The sequence below is a fragment of the Sinocyclocheilus anshuiensis genome, unplaced genomic scaffold, assembly GCF_001515605.1.
Source record: "Sinocyclocheilus anshuiensis isolate Anshui unplaced genomic scaffold, SAMN03320099.WGS_v1.1 scaffold469, whole genome shotgun sequence".
Classification (NCBI taxonomy): domain Eukaryota; kingdom Metazoa; phylum Chordata; class Actinopteri; order Cypriniformes; family Cyprinidae; genus Sinocyclocheilus; species Sinocyclocheilus anshuiensis.
Window position 1 is genome coordinate 835,738 of NW_015537995.1, and position 23,495 is coordinate 859,232.

At 36.3% G+C, this 23,495-nt stretch overlaps 2 protein-coding genes across 2 annotated transcripts in view; both read right to left on the minus strand.

The window, feature by feature from the left end:
* The window catches only part of LOC107675682 (UTP--glucose-1-phosphate uridylyltransferase-like), a 12,026-nt gene extending 4,178 nt beyond the window's left edge, over positions 1-7,848 (minus strand). The window contains exons 1-6 of the mRNA XM_016470104.1: positions 7,804-7,848; positions 6,398-6,525; positions 5,335-5,442; positions 2,130-2,315; positions 1,062-1,195; positions 1-159 (exon numbers count right to left, since the gene is read on the minus strand). Coding sequence (XP_016325590.1) covers positions 1-159; positions 1,062-1,195; positions 2,130-2,315; positions 5,335-5,442; positions 6,398-6,496 — 686 coding nt within the window. The 5' untranslated portion in view covers positions 6,497-6,525; positions 7,804-7,848. The remainder of the gene's footprint in view (positions 160-1,061; positions 1,196-2,129; positions 2,316-5,334; positions 5,443-6,397; positions 6,526-7,803) is intronic.
* A 929-nt stretch (positions 7,849-8,777) lies between these two features.
* On the minus strand, positions 8,778-18,844 carry LOC107675721 (malate dehydrogenase, cytoplasmic-like). The gene is made up of 9 exons (XM_016470138.1): positions 18,791-18,844; positions 15,101-15,199; positions 12,962-13,058; positions 11,765-11,940; positions 11,470-11,592; positions 10,996-11,172; positions 10,149-10,262; positions 9,328-9,417; positions 8,778-9,202 (listed from the first exon to the last, which is right to left on the minus strand). Exons 1-9 carry the CDS (start codon positions 18,842-18,844, stop codon positions 9,080-9,082), a joined length of 1,053 nt encoding a protein of 350 aa, XP_016325624.1. The 3' UTR covers positions 8,778-9,079.
* Positions 18,845-23,495: the final 4,651 nt, after the last annotated feature.

The following is a 23,495-nucleotide window of genomic DNA, read 5'->3' on the forward strand; positions in this document are numbered from 1 at the left end:
TCTTTCCCTTCTGCGATCAGCTTGTCCAGCAGGCCGGAGTTGTAGAAGCTGGCGTAGATGTCTCCGTGCCCGGGTGGGTACCAGGCCTCTTCATTCTCAGCCGTCAGGCCCATGTTAGTGGCCACGGGTAACAAAGACTCCTTACTGATCCTGGGATACCTGCGCAGGACAGGAAAACAGACGAGGTGACAATGGAAAAGCAGTCAAAGCTGTGGACTAACAGCTTGCAGAAGTGTGCAAGAAATGGGTGAATCAATCTTTAAATATTAATACCTCAGTTACTGATGTTTTATTGTAAGGATTGATGTTCCCAAAAGCGAGTTAACAGTTTTTTGGATATTTCAATATATTTAATATTTAGGGGTAATTTTTACAATATACCACAGTGTTATTTTTTACGTTGCCATTAAGTGTTTTGCATCTGAAATATAACATTTTATATTAAAAAAAAGAAAAAAAAGCACTGAAACAAAAAGATTTATGACTTTTGTTCCATTAACACTCCACTAAAATACTTAACTTGATAACATACAAGTACAATATTTTCCAGAAGTCACACTGGCTAAAAATTGCAGATATGTCGAATCAGTGTATAGGTCACATTTTATTATAACGTTCAGAAATAATGTAAAATACTGGTTAAAATAAAACAACCCTGAAACATTTACACACATTATAATCATGCATTTTAGTTCCTGTCACTCCACAACAAATCCTTTAAATTTAATTTAGATATGAACAAGAATGAAAACATGCAAGTATAAAACAAACATATTAACCATTTTAAACAACATTTATTATAAATGTCAAGCCTAAATGAACTTATTTAAAGCACAACTGAAAGGACTGGCATGTAGGAAATGTGAAATATAAATAAAATTGCACTCATGTACCTCTCTCATTCTACGCATGTTTTGCATGCTTGACATTAATGGCTTTATATATATATATATAAGTCAGCATGTTTCAGATGATAAAAAACCTGACGTTTATTCCATAAAGTACGGTACGTTCATATTGCTCTCTGTCCTAGATAAGGATGATGAGAAGCGTGTGTGTACCTGCTCTGGTTGAAGGTGTGTATCTTGACGCGGTGATGTGTGTACTTCTGCAGGATCTTCTTGGTGTCTTCATCTGTGTTGAAGGAATTCATCAGCACCAGTGGCACGTCTGCATTATACGACTTATTCAAATGCTGAAAGAGAGAGAGATTCACACAAGGTCTTTCATTTGATACAGAAATATTCTGGTGAAATTCATGTCTTTTCTTAAATGACTGTAAACTGATATATCTTCAGTAACTTACTGTATGACTATTACACTAAAGCATATGATTGCATAAAAAATGCTTAATTAAACGAGTCTGGATGTTAAAATACATTCTTCTCAAAACTCATAAACAAAGAATGCAAAATGCTTGTTGGTGTTTGTGTGCAGATTGTGCAGTAAATAGTCACATCACTGCAGAGCCCTGCATTTGATCCCCATTTTAATGTAAAGGGTGTATCATAGATATTACATAAAATAGTATTTCTCAAGATATTCTTCTAAATGCCTTCGATTTTGTCATGTGGAAAAAACCTGATATTACACAACTTTGGGGTAAACAGTCATTGACACAGAGGGAAACCTTTACCAAGGTCTGAAACTGCAAACACGGTCTTACGTCATCTTACACGGATCATATATAAGCCAAAAAGAAATGTCTAAACCCATGTACTTGATGCATCATCCACTGTTCTGAAGATTATTTACTATAATGTTCAATTGTAATTACGTATGCTCAATTCCACATACATCAAAGGTTTGGGGTCAATAAGATTTTTAGAGGAATTACTTTCATTCAGCAAGGATGCATTAAATGCATCAAAAGTGACAGTAAAGACATTTATAATGTTACAAAAGATTTCTATTTCAAAGACATTTTTTTTGAGCAGCAGATGAGCATATTAGAATGATTCCTGAAGGACCACGTGACACTGAAGACAAATTTGAATTCAAATAGAAAACAGTTATTTGAAACTATAATAACTTCGTGAGTGTAAGAGACTTACACTCTAAAAAAAAAAATCTATAAAACATGACAATCTCATCAGAGGTTTTCGCTGGAAACGTGTGTGATGTAATACCTCGATCTGCTGTACGGTCAGGTCCAGGAAAGTGTTTTCGTTGCGGACGCTGATGAGACTTTTGGGTCCTTTGCAGCCCATGCTGGTCCCCAAACCTCCATTGAGCTTCACCACAGCCAGTTTATTAAGGCTGGACGCCACATCGGCAGGAAGACCCTTCAACTCGATCTTCTCATAGGGCTGAATCTGTTGAGTGAAATACACACGCATGATTTATATAGCAGTACACCATATAGGAAACACACAGACGCATTATTAATCACTCCCTCAGGATACAGAAACCTTGAGTGGAGTCAAGAAAATTAATTATCTGAAGTGTGCTTTTTTTCCACACTTTTCACTTGATTAGAAATGTACTGCAGGCCTACAGTCTGGTTTTATTAAAGGAAACCCTTTATGAAGATAACAGGACACCCAGTTTAATCAGAGCAAAAGTGTGAAAGACTGCGGTTTCATTTTTTAGTGCAGGGTTTATTTACTCCAGTCAAACAGAGCAGAGCTGATGGACCTTCAAACTCGAAATTTCTCCTATCTAGCAAAGGCATTAACCTTGAGATCATGACATGAAGAGCAGACAACTGTGAGAGCTACTGAAACAGAGCCTTGCAAACAGCATTCTTCTGTATGAATTATGAGCTGATTTGATCTGATCTCTTGGATTTGGGTGTACTGCTTTTAATAACAGCTTCCTGCCTGCAACTGATGCAGACCTTGCACACACACACTGACCTCATGAACTAAAATTGTGTAAAGCGGTCGTCCTAATTTCATCACAGAAGCAACTGTTGAATTATCTCACTGCTGTGAAGGCAAAAAGGTCAATGACTCAGAAACCTACAACTAAACTACATGTTGCTTTTTACATTTTATTTATTGAGAAAATGACACACACACAAATATCAGCTGACCGATCAAGCATCCAGCCAATGAGCGCTTCCACGGATGGGGACTGAAATAGAACCATTGAGAATTATGCTATAGGATTCAGAGCTGATCTAGACGCAGCCGTGATGTTTATTTCGTAATGGGTTTGATGACTCTCGATCTACTGGAGTTGATTTCAGATCATTTGTCCTGCTTTACTATGTGCTGTAACGTGAGTTTCTCAACGGCTGGTTGAAAAGAAATGTCAGCCAAGGTTGTGGGATGCTGGAAGTGCTGTGCTATTCATAGTCTAACCTTCAGTGTGGGGGTATTTGCAGAGGGGCCGTGGGTTATTTGGGGAGGGGATCAACAGGGAAATGTCATGGACTTGATAAACCGCTCATACACATGCACGTTCTCCGCTCACCCTTTCTCGCTATTCAGTGGCTTTGTGTATGTGGTGATAGGAAAGTTACTCCAGCCCTTCAAACAACTTATACTGATAAAATATGTTGTATTTTATAAGGTAATAATGGTTTGAAAAGGACATCTGTCTAGGACTGTGCAGTTGAATTGCTTTATATGTAATGTACACCTTAAATGTACTAATCTAAAACTATTATAAAATAAAATATGATATGATAATATATATGTATATACAGGTGCATCTCAATAAATTAGAATGTCGTGGAAAAGTTCATTTATTTCAGTAATTCAACTCAAATTGTGAAACTCGTGTATTAAATAAATTCAATGCACACAGACTGAAGTAGTTTAAGTCTTTGGTTCTTTTAATTGTGATGATTTTGGCTCACATTTAACAAAAACCCACCAATTCACTATCTCAACAAATTAGAATATGGTGACATGCCAATCAGCTAATCAACTCAAAACACGAAATAAATGAACTTTTCCACGACATTCTAATTTATTGAGATGCACCTGTATAATACGTGTGTGTGTAGGTTTAGGGTTAGGTTAGGGTTATATATGTATATATGTATCAGCAGGGGGGTGAAATCTTTTTGAATTTGAAGATCAGGGCAAATTTAACTAATTTTGTCTTCTGGGAAACATGTAACTATCTTCTGTAGCCTCTGAAGGGCAGTACTAAATTAACAAACATGATATTTAGGCAAAATAAGAAAAATGTACACATCTCCATTCTGTTCAAAAGTTTTCATCCCCCAGCTTAATGCATTGTTTTTCCTTCTGGAGCATCAGTGAGCATTTGAACCTTCTGCATAGTTGCATACGAGTCCCTCAGTTGTCCTCAGTGTGAAAAGATGGATCTCAAAATCATACAGTCATTGTTGGAAAGGCCTCAAATACACAAAAATGCTGGAAAACCAACTAATTTGTGGGACCTGAAGGATTTTTCTGAAGAACAGCAGGCAGTTTAACTGTTCAGGACAAACAAGGGACTCATGAACAACTATCGCTAAAGAAAAAACACAGCTGTGGATCATTATTTTATGTGAAATATCTTATTCAGGTCAGTACTAAATAAACAATAACATGCATTTTGAATGATCCCTCTTATTATGGTAAAATAATTAACATTTAGCAGATTATGAAAGGGGGATGTAAACTTTTGACCTCAACTGTATATCCAATTGATTTACAGATCAATTATTAAATATGTGACCCTGGACCACAAAACCAGTTAAAAGGGTCAATTTTTCGAAATTGAGATGTATGCATGACTTGAAAGCTGAATAAATAAGATTTCCATTGATGTATGGTTTGTTATGATATGACACTATTTGGCTGAGATACAACTATTTGAAAATCTGGAATCTGAGGGTGCAAAAACATCGAAATACTGAGAAAATCGCCTTTAAAGTTGTCCAAATGAAGTTCTTAGCAATGCATGTTACTAATCAAAAATTAAGTTTGAATATATTTACGGTAGGAAATGTACAAAATATCTTCATGGAACATGATCTTTACTTAATATCCTAATGATTTTTGGCATAAAAGAAAAATCGATAATTTTGACCCATACAGTGTATTTTTGGCTATTGTTACAAATATACCTGTGTGACTTATGACTGGTTTTGTGCTCCAGGGTCACATATATATTAAAGGGGGTAAAATTTGAAAATAATTTTTTTTTTCTGTTCAAATATAGTCCTAAAAATAAAAATATATTAAAAGTTCAAACTGTCTGTCTTAATGACTCTTTTCATGAATTTAAAATATTGCTAAAACATTACGCTGTAATAATATATGCAATATTGCTGAAAAATATATATTTTTATAGCTATATTTTAATTTCAAATTCTTTATAAATCATCCTTAGAAGCCACACAAGGCATCAAGCACTCTTTGGTCTCACCGAGTCTTCGGGTGGTCTCTGGATCTTGGCCCAGTCAACAGACGGCCCCTTCTCCTGAAGGAAACGGTGAAAGAGCTTCTTGAAGCCCTCAAAGTCTTTCCTGGAGATCTGCAAGAGGCACAGATAAGCATATTACAGATAAAATTTTCACAATTTCCATCCATTGTTACCTTCAGCTCTACAGTATATCCTGAAGTTCAATATAATGTTTATTATTTCAGGGCCGATAGTGAAGAAGAGTCTTTCTATTTCAAATCAACAAATCAAAATGAGTCACACGTGAAAGGTAAACATTTGTGAGGGTTTTGGGAAGCTTCTAACTAACTTGTATTAAACCTGGAATACTTTATTTTTAGTTAAAGGTTTATTAAATGAAGTAAATGCTTTAGAGCTGAATCTGAATCAACACATGTCAGTGTGATTAATCGAACCCCTAATTACCCTGCATAACGCTGTGCCGCATACAAGCATAATTAATACTCTGAAGAGTCTCCTTTAACCTTTAGACTAAACCTTCTGGCGATGCATCATGGGAAGATAGGATGTAATTAACACACACCTCCTTCGTTAGCTCACCGTTTCATTGGCCGCTGCATAAAAACTAATTAATGAGACTAACTGCATAATGTGTGTGCCGTAACTGCTCAAATTAAGAGTCGTTTCATTGTGAATAAACATCTCAAACTTGGCTGAATGATACAGTTTTCCAATCTGTGCATAAGACTCCGCTCATTTTCAAATTAGTTTTTCCATTATATAAGCAAATGTTATTGGGTCAATGACAAATAACAATGTCTTCTGATCATTTTTTTAAAAATCCAGTTTAAAATGCATGCACCAAAATATAAACATTTTTATGCATGTTAGTTACATGCATTTTTGAAAAAGATTCATACTAATTCTAAAATGGATTTAATTTGTTTGATCTAATGGCTTTAAAATGGTCAAGTGGTACATACGTGAGCAGGGGGTTAGACATATACATGGAGTCAAGGACAGAAGCACCACTGGAACGTGTTTGTCACCTCAGCCGAGCACATAGTTTGCAGGGCAAGGGTCTTACCTCTGCCTCTGATGGCTTGGCAGTGATCAGGAGCTTCTCCAGCTCTGTGAGCATGGAGTTCTCATGCTGCAATCTCAGCTTCTCCTGAAACTCCGCCATCCCTGCATTAGGACTGTTTCTATACAGATCTACACACATGCAAACACAGGGAAAGAAAACATTACTGGCAACAACCTTAAATGTTGTGACGACACTGCAAATGGTCATTTTTTTAATTCTTGAGACTATTCTGTTCCACCATGCTTTTTGGTAACTGGCACATAATTTAAATAATTCAGTTAGAATAGTTAGAATGTCTTTTAAATGTTAAAATGTCTTTTAATCTCTTATGTTCACCAAGGCTGTATTTATTTGACAAAAAATACAATAAAAACAGTAATATTGTGAACTATTATTACTATTACTGTACTATAATAATTGAGCACCAATATTAGTTGATAATTAAGCAGCAAATCAGCATATTAGAATGATTTCTAAAGGATCATGTGACATAACTCAGCTTTGCACCACGCGAATAAATTACATTTTTGCAGATTCTGAAAGGGGGATGTAAACTTTTGACCTCAACTGTATATCCAATTGATTTACAGATCAGTTATTAAATATATATTAAAGGGGGTAAAATTGGGATTGATGATCATTTTGTTTTGATTTTTTTTTTGTTCTCTCCTTGTGAATGCTACTGAATCAAATGCAGAAATGCAGAATGGATTCTTCTACGATGAATCAATCTGATTTGATTTTTTACTGTTTCTTCTACAAACAGTAAAAAAAACGCTGCAAGTTTTTTGTCTGCCGCTTTAAATGCTCAAGGATGCATTGATTGGTTGTCAATGTTTTAATCGTTAATTAGCTAGATTTTTTTTTAAATATCGTCCCTCTGCGTTTAGTTAAGCTGTGTCGCATTTAGAACGAATTGTACAATTTTATCGTTATTATCTATTAAATATATGTGCATTGTATTGTAGGCGTTTTGCCGTTGTTTTAGAAAGACAGCATGCCACTTGGCCCCAAGCGTTAGCCATTTTAGTAATAAAGGTTGTTTTAGCCGCTTTGCAATTCTTCTAGCTCTTTTGAACGCTTGTTTAAATGTCAAGTAGGACTGGACATTTGACTGATACAGCCCACAGCTATTGCATGAGGGCGGAGTTAGCTTTTTCTGCCGAAACATTGACCTGATGTTAACTAGCTGCTTCTGTCAGACCAAAGTCACAGACATCCAGGATTATGTCATGAACTTTGCCATACAAGAAGAACTCAAGGTCACCGACCCCTTGCAAGCAAACACAAGCGCACTGCCCACAGCTCGGGGTTTTGAGGGGTTGGGGAACTATACTCAAGCACATCTAGACAGCAGACAGGCTTGCTTGCTCATTTTTGACAAGCCATGCGAGGATACTACTCACGTCCACTGCAGCACACGCCGTTTCACAGGCGGAAGTGTCGCGTGAAATCGATGTGTGGGTATGATGTTTGTTCACGGACCAATCAGAGCAGGGGGCGGTCTGGCTCGACCAATCAAATTCCAGCCAATTGCGTTCTGTTTATGGCGTTCGACTGCGTAAACATGTGAAACAGCGTCATCTCTTGGCTGTGGTTGTAAACTAATATATACTTTTATTTATTTTTTTTTACTTGTGTTTTACCTTTTTCTTGTATGTTTTATCCAACGGAGAGTGCTTTATTTAGTGTATGACAATTATGCAGGATTATATGGAAGTCCCTCTTCCACCAAATAAAAAAAATCATGCTTTAATAAATCGTATTTAGCTAAAGTCATGAGAAAACAAATCGATATTCTGACATACTAAGTTAATTTGATGAAAAGTCGAAATGCACAGTCGAAAGTGACAAAAGTACTTCTTATAATTTCGTACTTTATTTCTAACCTCTTGTCAATAATCATGACTTGTCATAATTTAGATTTTACATCTCATAGGCTTGTATCGTCATAATTTAGACTTTTCATATCGTAAATGTGACTTACCATGTCATAAGTTCAACTTTAGTCATAATTATGATTTATCAAAGCATTATTTTTTCTTAAGTGGCAGAAATGGGCTTCCATATGTTTACTATCCCCTTTGACCAATGAATTACCATGATTTCTGTCTTTATTATATAAGGATCACTAAAATAATTAATCAATATAATTTATATTCACTGTTATAATTTTCTAGGACACTTCTAGGCTTTTAAAAACTTTATCAAATTAATTCCGATATATAAAGGTTTTCATTCAAATAAAAAGGCCTGGCTTGCTGTCTACAATGAAGAATCTTAATATCCTTAATCAAATAAATTCACACCTATATTAAATGTGTGTATTCAGAGCTAGAGATGAGAGGGGCATGACAACAATCCAAATACACAACAAACATTCATTTTCCACATGGCCTTTTATTGTTGTATGACAGATGATCGTTATTTTGGTCTGGACATCTATGTGCCTAACGGTTTTAATTGGAAATGTTCTTCTTCAGGTGTTGCCCCAGACACTTCAAGCAGAGGAAGTTACATTGCAAACGTTTCTTGTGAATAACACACACACACGTATACGTTAAGAGACATGAATATCCACGCACGCACACGGTCAGCTGTGAAACCTACAGGACTTTACAGTCGGGGATTTGGGGACTTTGAAGAGTCTAATGGCTGCCGCGCTGTTGTGGAGACATCAAGTCACGCTCCAAGGAAGGTGAGTGCCGTGTCTCTCTCCTCCACCAGCTCAGCGGCGGTGCCATCCATCTTACCGCGGGAGAAATCATTGATGGAGAGTCCGTCAACCACCTTCCAGGTCTTGTTCTGTCGGGGTGGAAAATATTAGTACTTACATAGAGACCTTATATTTCTAAACTACTTCCAAATGCTTTGATTTCTTTTTTGAAATTTAATCTCAGTTTTTTTTTTTAGGTGTGACGAAGACAAACCTTGATCATAACAGGGAAGGAGTACATGAGGTCATCAGGAACTCCATAGGAATTACCAGTGGAGTAGATGCCCATAGACACCCACTCACCCTGTTAGAGACAGAAAAATAATTAGTTAGCATTAACCCTGTAAAGTACGGAAGAGGATTAGGGCCAAGCAATAAAAAAATAAAAATAAAACCATCTCGAGTTTAAAGTCGTTAAATTTCAAGAAAAAAAAATGTCGAAATAAAATGTTGAGAATAAACTCATTAAATTACGAGAAAAAAGTCAAGATAAAATGTTGAGAATAAACTCATTAAATAATGAGAAAAAAAGTCGTTAAATCTCGAGAAAAAACACGTTAAATTTCGAGAAAAAGTAAAAAATGTTGAGAATAAACTCGTTCAATTTTGAGAATAATCTCAACATTTTATCTCGACTTTGCTCTTGAAATTTAACGAGTTTTTTCTCTAAACTTAACGACTTTAATCTCGAGATGGTTTTATTTTTTTATTGCTTGGCCCTAATCCTCTTCCTTAGTAAAGCCTGACATATGAAATCAATCAAATTTGTTAATTTTTACAATACTAAAAGGGCATTTTTACTATAAAAAAAAAAAAAAAGTATAAACTATCAATTAGATGTAGATTGTGTACAGAAGATTTTTGATCATGCTGATTTTGAGGCTTTAGAAATGTGTGAAATTTGATAAAGTAGCCTTGACAAGGAAATGATTAGGAAAACTGGAAATGTTTGAATCTTCCACTCTACTTGTAACCAGAATCTAATAGCCTAGACACTCAATTGATCTCCAAAGGGTTCACATGGTGTAAACTCACATCTGGAGTGCCGAACCAGATGTCCCTCATGTGGTCACAGATGGCTTTGGCAGCAGACATTGCACTGGAGAGCTTCCTGGCCTTGATGACAGCTGCACCTCTCTGCTGCACCGTCTGGTGTACAGAGAAATTAAAAGAATTGCAGATGGTTAAATTAAAGTAATAAGCTACAAAAAGTCATGTGTAAAGCTATGGTCATATTAGCGCAATTTCAGCTACATTTTGTGGGTAAAAAAGGTCCATCGTCTACTGTCAGTCACATAGAGATGTATAAAGCACAGCTCACACAGAAATTACTTTTACAGCAAGAAGTTTTCTATTGGTAAATGTGGCAAATCCGATTTAGCGGGAAATCTTTCGCCCTCATGCAAAATTCCAGATTGTGTGGATTTATTTGGAAATGTATTACTATTAAACTAAGAGTTGAATTCATTATTAATAATAAGTTGTTGTAGATAAGTTGTTTATGGCTGCCAAGAAACTTGATGTATTAATATTAGATGCATTTATCAGCAGCTTCAAAGATGCATCAGAATTTAAATTAGGAACTATCCATTTTATTCATTTATTTTTTTAAACATTTTTATTGTAATAAAGACATGGAAGGTAACATGAAAATATTCATAAAACATACATTTTTATATCTTACTATCCATTTTATAATAATGTGACAGGTCATTTCTTTGTTCTTTCCTTTGAGAACATTAAATCACACAATTATTTTAATCTCATTAAAAAATGGGATTAAATGAGCAAACGCAGAATTAGGCTTCATCTGACTTTCTCTTGCAAAAACGGCCTGATTATCTCATTTTAATAACTCCACAGGTTCAGATGTCAGACTTACGGTGATGAAGTCGCCCTTCAGCCAGCTTTCGTCATTCACTGCATCAAAACCTGACATCTCCTTCCCATGATTGTTCACAATAGCGTGGTGCACATCTGGGTACTGAGTTGAGGAGTGATTTCCCCAGATAATCACATTCTTCACGCTGTCAGAGGGCACGCCAACACGTATCGCCACCTACAGGCATGGACGAACACCGCAGGTGAGCAAAGGGCTCATATGTGCAATATATGCCAACATTGTCAACTGCAGAGACAGCTAACAGTCCCTCTAAAATTAGGTCACTGTATTGGTCTATGAACTACTCCAGAGTACATAACTAGATACGGCTGCTCTAGAACTAAGCTAGATGTGGATGATGGACAATAACAAAAGCTTGGTTACCTGCAGCACTGGAAAGCACAAAGACTGAGTTAGAGAACTTCAATAAAGCAGAATAAGAAGTGAAGGTGAATGAGGTGGTGGGGTTCGGACCTGAGAGCGGGCCCTGTTATGGTCCAGACGGGTCAGGCAGGAGAAGTTCTCCTTAGGAATGGAGGGAGCAGATTTGGAGGCGATCAAACAGTTGGTGTTGGCTGGGTTTCCGACAACTAGCACCTATGAAAGCAAAGGAAAAGTGAACGGCAGAACAACAAACACCAAAAACTGACCAGTGACTGATTCGGCCTGTTTTGAACTATCGCAGTGTTGTCTAAATCAAAAGCCGGAGGTTAGAAAACTCATGAAAATCAGAATGATTCAAGCTGCATTATTTGTTGCAATCTTGTACCTTGACGGTCTTCTTGGCGTATTTCTCCAGTGCTTCACCTTGGGTTTTAAAAATGGCCACGTTAGCCTTCAGTAGGTCCTTCCTCTCCATGCCCTCTTTTCTGGGCATAGAGCCCACCAAGATGGCAGCATCAAGATCCTTGAAGCCCACCTCAACCTTATCAGTGGGAATCACCTCTGTGAAGGAGTAAGAGAGAAATGAGTAAGACACAGAAGGGTACAGAAAACTTATTTCCCAGGAATTTTTAGGCCAACAAATCTCCATGGCAAAGATAAAGATCATGAACTTATTCAAAAATGTCCAGCTATTTTTGCTAATTATTTTTTTGAAAAAGGAAATGTAATAAAAATGTAAATATTTTATTATATATTATAATGAATCTTTTTAATACAAAACATTTAGCTAAATATATTTTATTTTTAGCTAAATATTTTTACGAGTATTAAATGAAATATCTTGTAGAATTAAAAGAAATCCTTATTGCTTATTGAAACAAGTTGTACTTTAAACTGCAACTTTTTGTAGTGTTTTTCTAGGAAGCCTCAAGTAAACTCACGTAAACTGCACATGCAAACTTTTAGCATCAGTATTGTGAAATACAGCCTCATTATGTCTGTACCTAGACCATTATTTCTCAGGAGTATATGCTGACATTATCTCTTGACACTTTCATCTCCCATCACCATAAATCATTTATCAGGCTGTCGATATTTCCTGAATTGGCCCAGTTCATTGATAATCTTTAGAATGAGATTGAGTACAGGACTATTTATCAGAGTGGACTTCAACCGAAGCACAACTTCTGTGACAGAACATGTTCTTTGGCCTCCTCCCCTCCGCCTCCCATTGTTGTGGAACCATCACGTTTCTCATTGGTCTGTGACTATCTTACAACGTGAGCCAATAAGATCAGTCGGTGCCGGTTACACCTCCCAACTCCTCAAATACAGTGTAGCACATGCTATTTTCTGCTGCAGATCTCTTCTGCAGAGTCATGCTTGCTCTTCTGCATTTTAATACATTCCAGATGTTGGCTATAAATAACACACGCTGTAGTACAAAGAGACAGTGGCTGGGAAGCTGTCAGTTAAGAGTCCAGTAAAAACTGATCCACATCTTCCTCTACCTGATGTCCTATTATAATCATTCACTGTGATACGGTCTAAACTGATTAAATCAAGAGAAGGAACCCCTCACCCCTCAGAAGTGGAAGAGCACAGTCCTGCAGCTCCATGACGACTCCATCCAGCACGGGCAGCATGGGAGTGATATCCAAAAGCACCAAGATGATTGGCTGACAGGGAGACAAACAATAAGCATGTTACACTGCATCAGCCAATGACCAAAAAACATGTTCGGAATGGAATATTTGCAGTACAACATATACACTTTACTAGAGCCCGACCGATATATCGTTTAGCCGATATTATCGGCTGATATGAGCCTGTCGCCGATATATCGTATCGGCGAATATGCCGCCGATATGAATTTTGTTTTTTACAGAACATATAATGCAGATAAAATGCTTGAAATGGTGTAATTACTTAGTTTGTCCAGCAGAGCGCTCCATTGTTTGCTACTGGTGACCGTTCGGGTGTTACGGGCGGTTAAATTCACGGTCCGGCGCCGACCGATCTAGCAGGGATCCCCCGAATTTGGTGGAGATCCGCCGGCACGTTCGCGAGATAGTGACACCAGTCAACACTTTCACTTTAGTAAGGAGGTCTCTTGTTCAGGCAGCATTCACGCGTTGTATTATTCGACCGTAAGTGCCCTGCGAAGTGGACTTCACATGAAATTCCGCCATGATTCCAGTTCCAAGGGAACGTAAACGTTACATTCAAAGGGCATTAAAGTGCGCGAGACGTGATTTTAACTCCCAAATATCGCTATCGGCCCCAAAAAACCCATATCGGTCGGGCTCTACACTTTACACCACAGACATTCAATGATACACATTCTATACAATAGTACAATCTGTAACTGTCCTTATATAACAGGATCCAGTATCAGTAAAGATAACTAGAGAGCCGATATAATGCAATATATGTGTGATATATGCTAACATATTTTAATTCAGTAATTGACTCGTACAAATACATATACAATTGATTTTTTGATACACATTACTAACCTTTTATTTTCTGATAACTTGCTAAAAATATTTGATAACTAACATTTCAACATTGGCTATTGATAAGCACCAACAATTTAATAAATAAATGTATAAATACAAAGACATTTCAAACATTTATATCTCAAAACATCTAGTAATATGTTTGTTGTCATTTTTGTTAGCATTTAAGTATTAATAATGAATGTTTTTTTATTGTAAGAGAAATGATCCCAGCTAAAAAATGTGTTCTAGGAACTTTTACGTTCCCATTAAAGTTTTAACTCCAGTTTTGTTTTCAAGTTTCGAAAAAAAAAAAAAATTCTTGATTATACGAATGTTAAGGGAACATTCCAATTTACCATTTTGAAAACATTATGGGAATGTTATTTTTGAATGTCCCTTGAACATTCTGAAACATAGTAACATTTAAAAAAATGTTAGATGAACATTCAACTAAAACGTTTGAGAAGAAAACCATTCCATTAACAATGTACGAATAACGTTGTTGTGCTAGCGTTCTAAAAAACATTTTTAAAGCCGAGAAACGAACATTCTATTAACGTTACTGGAAGAATGTTTGTTCATAACTTTGAGAGAACATTGTCAGAACGTTAGCCAAATTCCCCGTTACCTGAGATTCGGCTGTTTGTGTCAATTGTATTATTGGTTATCGGATATGCAAACATTAATCCGAATCCGCCGGTTTCTAATGATCGTTTCCAAACAATAATCTCTAAATGGCTAAATATCGGCATTAAAGTGTAAACGAACGAACATTCTATTAACGAGAAACGAACATTCTATTAACGTTACTGGAAGAATGTTTGTTCATAACTTTGAGAGAACATTGTCAGAACGTTAGCCAAATTCCCCGTTACCTGAGATTCGGCTGTTTGTGTCAATTGTATTATTGGTTATCGGATATGCAAACATTAATCCGAATCCGCCGGTTTCTAATGATCGTTTCCAAACAATAATCTCTAAATGGCTAAATATCGGCATTAAAGTGTTACATGCATTGCATGCTCACAGTACATATATTAAATACTGCAGAAACAGTCAGTGCGCTATTCTGAACACAGAAATACATCACAGAGTCGCATATTTTAATCACACATTCTTATATAACACAAGAGCATGGTTTAAAATCCAGTTTGCTCCACTTGCGGTTTCCCCCCAGAGTCCTATTACGCAATGAAGACAGCCAGCCTGTGTCTCACCTGGTCCTTGCCGAACACATCTCCTTTAGCAATGCTGTACAGCAGAGAATAAGCGATCTGTCCGGCTGCGCCAGTCACCAGCACACGGATCGGTTCGGCCTGAAATAAAACACAAAGTCACTCACTGGCGTCAACAGCATGACCTAGTCATGTGAACAAAGGCCTAGCGATCTGCAATGAGAAGATTTGAGCATCTGCACATAATGGTTTGAGTGAACGGGAATTAATTTCTGTGTATATCCTCAAATAATGAATGAATGAGACGGTGATGCAACTGATGCTCGACGCGACGCACTGTAACGTCACTATGCGCGCGAGACTGTAACTTCGACGTAAATCAAACGCTTCAAGTATTTATAATTTGACAGAATTGCGACAAAATAGTGCCAGTGAGTACAAAAGATGCCACCTCAGCGTTAGTTGCACCCACTCCACAAACGCGGAAACGGCGGTTGTTTATACGAACTGCTTCAAAATATTCAATATGAATCGTTACGTGGCCCATTACCACAGATTTCACATTAAAGCAGATTTCGGAAACTAAACCCCATCTAAAAGCGTTCAGATTAAACTAACCCGTTATGTTATGCACGAAACGTTGCGAATTTGATTTGTGCAGGACTAAGAAGGAAGGATGAGAATCTCACCATGTTTCAGATCTGATTGTGCAGGTTAAGATGTGCGCCAAAGATGTCCCGCCGCTCTACCTCAGACTGGACGGAGGGGTCACCTCTACTCTTGTATGGAAATACCACACGCGTTCACAGAAATGCGGTACAATGGGATATGTAGTTGCTATTGCTGCTCTCTCCACCAATCGGCTCGCAGAAAGAACTCATTTTCCCATGAGCATCCGCGCTGACGCCCACCCTCCCAACACGCCCTCTCAACCTCCTTAATATGGAACATAACGCCTTAAAAACGTATAAAGGTCGAGTTTTGAACCTCCCAATGAGTCACGGTGATAGGTTTGAGTTCTTGATTGGTTTATGAACACAAATAGCCAAGTGAAACAGATTAGGTAAAGCTAGTTGAATGAACAGACAAACAGAATAAGCATCTTTTATAATATATAGGCTAATTTGTAATGAGCATTTTTGTATTGCATTTCAAAATAGAAGCATTTTTACTATACTCATTCTTTGGATCCTATTGATATAACTAATAACTGAGCTTATTGGCATTTTCGCTCAGTTATGAATTCATGCTTGTGTACTCTGGGAGTTTGTGTGAGGAATTTAAAATAAGCTCTCCTTCTGTCAATTCTGATTGAAACATTTGCACATCTATACACAGAATCTCACATGGTCTCTAGTGTGTGTGTGTGGCGCCAAGCTGTTATCATGTTCTACTGTAAAGACTTTTCACTTTCAAGTATCAATTCATGAACTCCACTGTCCTTGATTGAAAATGTCCTTTAGGGCTGAACAGGAAACATGTAAGACCACGAGCATTTCCTAAAGAGAGCAGTGAGGTCAAATAGCTCATGTGCTTTCACTTCTGTAGTGCACTTTGTGGTAGTCTGCATGTTTTTAACCCTAAAAAACCTACTGTATTATATGTGTTGCATGAAAGGCCACAATCTACTGCATGCCTTCTGTTGTCTAAGTAATGGTTAATTTTTCATAATAAAAGTAGTATTTTAGTATTTTAAAAATCACCTTTCAGGTTGTGGTTCATGTGTCTTTTTGCAGTGAAATCTGCAATTATTTTTATAAACAAGGAAAGTGAATACATTGATAGTTTTAATTATATTGTTAGTTTTAATATATTGTTAGATTTATTATACACCAAGAATGTTTATCTGTACATCTTTCAATTGTCATTGCAGTGTATTGAATTGCATTATATGTTTTGCCCCAACAATAAAAACTACAGACCTTTGATCAAAAAACCAAGCATTTAAATATCATCTTACTATTGGAAGATATAGAATGACAACTGATATTTATATGCATTTTATGTAAGTATTCTGCTATATTGTTATATAAATCTACACTGATTTACATCACAAGTTACCAGAATTTCATCTTTTTGGCCATATAAGTATCAGCAACTGCATCAAATTGCATATTTTGACTCAGTTTGGGCCTCTGAGTTTATTTTCTACTCGAGTATCAGCTCCATATTTTCCTATATTAAACTTTATGGGCCATAAAAGCCTGATGTATCAAATAGTATACAAACCAGAGAACACATATAACTACTACTTTCTTTCTTTTTTTTTTTAGATTTGTCTTTAAATATTTTGTGTCAAGTTTCAAATAACTATATGTATTCACTTAAAATACATATACAATTTTTTTTACTATTATTTCATATATCAGGCTTTACAGGGTTAAATCCTGTTTTCATGATACCTTGCAAATGTGGGGAGAGCAAGGCTTGTTGTCACAAGAGCTATATCTCAGTAATGACAATATATATATTTTTTATATATATATTTTGTTTAACATTTTTGCAGTTTTGCAGGAAAGCAAATTTGGCTAAATATTTAATGGCAGGTTCTCATTGTGATCTAAATTGAATCTCATAACATATAATGTCTAATGTGACAACATTCCCCAACTTTAGAGTATGTTCTCACAAAAAGTCAACATGTGAAACAGACTTTAAAAATAAATATAACCTGAGAAATATTCACTGAATACAGTGTGCTACTAACCCTGGCTAAAGTTAGTCCATTATGAAAACACAGAACAAGATAACCCAAGTTTACTCTACCTCAGGATTAAAAATGACCCTGGGTTAACAATTCCAAGTGTTTCAACAATTCCTCTAATGGGCTTGGATCTGTTCCACGATTCCTTCTCCTTCAGGCTCAGTGATGCATTTTACTATCATAGCACCAGAGCAGATTCCCTCTGCATTTCACTGGTGTGATCAGCAGTGGTATGTGTTCATAACGCAGAGCCTTTTTGACTACAGTGCTGCAGATCACCCACAGCCTGATGCGGATATTTGCTCCTGTAGGCACTTCAGCCAAGTTAACATTACACAACACACCGCTGGAAGGGTGGCAATCCAGACCGGAGCGAGTGCTATCCATGGTGCTGGACTCTGCTTGCCAAAGCATCCTAAATTAATCATCAAAGAGGTCGCTGCCCTCCCACAGTACTAGGTTTTCAAGGCGTGCATAATGAATGAGACTAATCATTCTAATCATTCAACTAATCACTGCTTAGAAACTATCTCTTTGAATATGCTAGCTGGTTTCTAGCAGGTCCAAGATGTTTTTTATCTAATCTAGGATGGCCATTGACTGGTTTGCCAGTTCCTAAAACTAGCCTGATTGTCTTTAATTGGTACGACTAACTAGTTGTTGTTGCTGGTCCAAGATGCTCTGTAAGCTCAACCAAACCAGCTAATGACCACTTTGGACCATTTTAGATCAGCTAATGACTATCTTGGACCAGATAAATACTATTTTGGTCACCTTGGACCAGCCAAGAACCATGTCCCACATTCCAAAACACAGCAACCATCTTAAAATGGATTCTCCAGCATGAAATCACTTGCTTTATACATGGAAACGATCAGATATATAGCGAATTGTACATGTGCATGCAAGGTAGGGATAAACCCTCAGATATAGCGCCGATATTTTACTGAGTGTTTGTAAAGAAAACCCGTGCGTTTGGTGCATTCATGCTGCATTTACGCCACCGTTGTCAAGGAGAGGCGTCTTACCTGCGCCGAAGCCGTGCGCACCACCAAGTACATAGCCGACAACAGGGTCAACATTTTCAAGCAGCGTGTCTCTCGAAGTGTCCGAAGGAGTCTGTTGTTTGCTTCGGAACGCAGAAGTGTGTGTTTTGGGACGGGGCGCTCGCGGTACCCTGAGCTCAAAGGCGCGAGATAGCCGCTTCCCTCGCGCGCGTGGCGTGCTGTGTTTTCACCGTCACCCTTCCGCACCTAATGAGCTTTGGGAGACAAAAATAGCTCAACATCGAGTAATCTTTCCGCCATTTCTGATCACACGGCTAAATTAATGAGGTAGTGACCGGAGCTGCGAAATTTGGGGGTGACGTCAGTGTAGTATTGAGATGCTGCAGCGCTGAACTGAGTCAATAAAAACATCTCGAGATGCAGATTTCCAGATGAGGGCACACACATTCACAGGGGACAAGTGCTTTGATCATGTAACAAATTCTAACAATGGATGGATTTATATTTATTTATTTAATGCCATCAGATAGGGCCTATGCCATTCCTATTTTGCAGTAGTACATTGTCATGTTCCCATCATGTCTTAAAGGGACAGTTCACCCAAAATCTGTATAATTTACTTGCTTGTGATACAAAATAAGATATGTTGAAGAATGTAGCCAGACCATCCATCGCCGTCTATTGTATGGAAAATACAGCAGCAGCAGCAGCAGCAGCAACACACTTCAAAATAACGTCTTTTATATTTCACAGAAGAAAGAAGATTAATGACATGAGCATGCATAATGATGACAGAATTTTCATTTTTTTTTGGTTGAACTATCGCTTTAATATAATGCATAAGATATTAAACTCACAATAAAAATAAAAAAAAATAATGATTTTAAAGGGGTCATATGATGCTGCTAAAAATAACATTATTTTGTGTATTTGGTGTAATGAAATGTGTTTATGCGGTTTAAAGTTAAAAAAACATTATTTTCCACATACTGTACATTATTGTTTCTCCTCTATGCCCCGCCTTTCTGAAACGCGTCGATTTTTACAAAGCTCTTATTATTCTTAGCGAGAATAAAAGTTACGCCTTCTTTCTTTGCGTGAACATTTGGGCGGCGTTATGCAAATCTTCCCACATAGTGAGGTAGATATGTGGGGGCGTGTTAGAACGAGCCGTTTTAGGTAGGCGTGGCAGACTCTTAACTTTTATAAAGAATATCTCTTTGGATTTGAGACTTTAGTCTTTGCAACTTTACAGATCTTCTTTATGCACCAAGAGCTTGTAACACTCCAAAGAGAAATGAAAAATTGAAATCGCATCATATGACCCCTTTAAGTCTTGTCAGTAAGTCATCAATGATCACAATATCACAATTAAGTGAACATAAGGGTGAGTTAATAGTTCACTACTAAATTACTTCTAAAAAAAAAAAAGTAGTATTACTAAAAAAAAAGTCAAATAATTTCATAAAATGTTGGAACTATTTTTTTTCCTCAATATCATTTTTCATACTGTTAGTCTTTTGAAATAACCTAAAAAAAAGTCAAATGCACTCATTTTTTTCTTTTGCAGGTTTTTGCACAGATTTTTCAAGTAAATTTCATCCTTGGAATTAAGAAAAATCTAATCAAATCAAATGATCAGAATATTAAACATACATTTTTAGTTTGTCACCGCAAACATTACTAAAGCACAGCTAATTTTTCTGCACGTAACCACAAAAACGTCTACAACAAAATCTCTTTTAAATGCCCAGCCTAACTGAACACTAAACACTTCCAGGTCTTTGCCTTCACTCAGAAATGCATAAAAATAACACTTAATTCCAACATTAACTCTTCCACTAAAAATCCAACATGCAGTTTCAGACAGTTAGTGCAACAAAATGATTCATCTCAACACAAATTAATTAAGAAACGTAAATTTTACTTGTTGCTTATTGACATGATCACATGAAGGTGCTGCAAAACCATGACTATATCCGATATAGCATACTTACATACCAATCTTACTGATGCTGCAGTATATAGTATGCAAATATTCAGTGAGTATGGAGTACTCAAAGCCTCAAAAATGTGGTGTATGCAATAACAGAACACTGCAGCAAAATGTAAATGAAGCATGATACAGTATACTCTAATTTGTAGGCAGTGTTGGGGGTAACGCATTACAAGTAACGCGAGTTACGTAATCAGATTACTTTTGTTCAAGTAACGTTAATTTCCATAACAAGTAACGGAGTAACGTAATTAGTTACTTTTTTTGGGAGTAACGCAATATTGTAATGCATTACTTTTAAAAGTAACTTTCCCCAACACTGTTTGTAGGCATGCAGAAATTTGCAATTTGTACACAGTAAGCATACGACAGCAGCAGTATAAGGTACTATTACCGTTGATGTGTTCAACAGTTGGCCACACGATGGAGGCAATGTACCTTCCTCAGAGCCAGATAGAGTTCTGCTGCACTGCTTACATCCACCAGAAGAGGGCAGTATAGTGTGGCCAAAAAGCATTTGTGAGTCAAGTCAACTTCTAAATCATCTCTAAGAGCGGCCACTTCTATTTTACAGTAGGAATAACACTAAGAAGTTCTCAGGCCTGCTCTCAACACTTGCCATTCGAAACACTGTCACTTCACAGCCAAACAAACTTCTCTGAGCATTTTAAGCATGCAATGTCAACAGATCATTGAATCAGCCTGCCTGAGAAGAGAGACGGTATTCCTCACTCAGCACATCATTGACAAACATCTTCTTGATTAAACAGCCAAGAGCCATATTACACAAGTCATAACCTGACCTCCCAACACACTACCCCACTTTACCCATTCCCTGAGCACATTATTATCACCTGTCAGGAGTCTGAACTATGAGCCACTTTAATGAGCATCATCATTTCTTTCGGATAGTACAGAACAAAACTTTTTCTGCAATGACTGACAGTTTGAAGAAACAGAGAAGGCCATCTCTCATCTCTCTCGTTTCTCTTCTTCTGTCAGTCAGTGATAAATGGCCAGAAGAGAACTGGAAGAGCTATTTTCAATAGTTAATGGGTGTGAGTGACTTGTTCCTGTCCTCTCTCTGTAATTACACTAGCAGTGACAGAGGCTGTCAGGACTAGATTAGAGCACCGAGGCACGAGGCATGATGGGAATGTAGTTTTATTTGCATATTTTAAGAATCGACTATCATTGCGTATGTTACCCAAAAAAATGCTGCACTGACAGAAATCAAAATCATTTTCTCAAAGGAATATTTAATTCAAAAACTAAACATTATTATTTACTTCATTTCATATATTAGTATTATTTATATACTATTATATACAAGTATATATAAATATTTTGAATTACTTTATTTTTATACTTGCAGTTGAGTTTTAATTAAATTTTTCATTGTTTTTGTCATTTTTATTAGTAATTGTAATATTTAGCTTTAGTTATTCATATAGTTTATCATATAATATTTTATTTTATTTAAGCTTTATTACGATTAATTACATATTTCTATTATTAGTATAGTACTTATTAATATTTGAATTAGGTTTTATATTTATATTTTCAGTTTTTGTTTTACTTTAAGTTTTAGTAATTTTGTTTGTTTGTAATTTTTAGTAATTTTAGTAATCTTTTTAGCTTCAATTTATTTTTATTCAAGTTTTAGTTTTAGTAGTCTTCTTTTCTTTTCTTTTTTTGTGCATATTTTAAGAATTGGCTGTCATTGCATATTTATGTCCCCCCCCCCCAAAAAAAAACTGCACTAACAGAAATCTAAATTATTTTCTCCTTTAAAGGAATATTTAATTCAAAAACTGAAAATTACTTATTCATCCTCATATATTAGCATTATTTGTATACTACTAAAGTATATATATTATTTTGAATTGCTTTATTTTTATACTTGCAGTTAAGTTTAAATTAAAGGTTTTCATTTTGTTTTTGTCATTTTCATTAGTTATTGTAATATTTAGCTTTAGTTTATCTTAGTTTCAGTAATTGTAGCATTTAAACTAAGTTTATCATATAATATTTATATTTTATTTTATTACAGATTTATTCCAATTAATTCCATATTTAGGTTTATTTATATACTATTATTATTATTATTATTATTATATTTATTAATATTTGAATTAGGTATATATATTTATATTTTCAGTTTTTGTTTTAATTTTACTTTGGCAGCATTCTAACTGAAAAGGAACCTCATAAAAACTAATTTAGTATATTTATTGGTATCTATGCTTTCAGGAACCTTGAACATCCATGGATTCTCTCCTTTCTTTCTTCACACTTAAAGAAAAGAATGCTTGTTTACGCTAGTTTAACATGGTGCTTTTAATGTCACTTTTACTCGAGAGTTCATTCGGAGGTAATATATGCGATCAGTATCTTAATACGGGCAACACACACAGATTCCGACAGGGATTAACAAACAGAAGCGGGATTGCTATCTTCTTCCGGATTATCGTAGACCAGTTGATAAACCGATATGAGAAACAATCATCCAGGTTTTGTTTTGGATTGGATCTTTTCGATACAACAGCTCATGCAGACATCTCGACGTCTCAACGGCAATGTTGAAATTCCCACATTTACCTCTCATGACACGAAGATTACGAAGGTTAATATGTGAAAAAGTCAAATTTGAAGAACACACTGTTTTTGGAACACTACCAGCACCAAATGCAATTGTCTGTTTGTGTTTATAAATAAAATAAAATAAAA

Excerpts from the sequence above, each read along its gene's own strand:
- LOC107675721 (XM_016470138.1), bottom strand. The coding sequence starts at position 18,844 with ATGTTGACCCTGTTGTCGGCTATGTACTTGGTGGTGCGCACGGCTTCG. Across the intron at positions 11,593-11,764 it reads ACGCCAAGAAGACCGTCAAG|GTGCTAGTTGTCGGAAACCC; the intron begins GTACAAGATTGC and ends TTGCTTTCATAG. Across the intron at positions 10,263-10,995 it reads TGAAGGGCGACTTCATCACC|ACGGTGCAGCAGAGAGGTGC; the intron begins GTAAGTCTGACA and ends TCTGTACACCAG.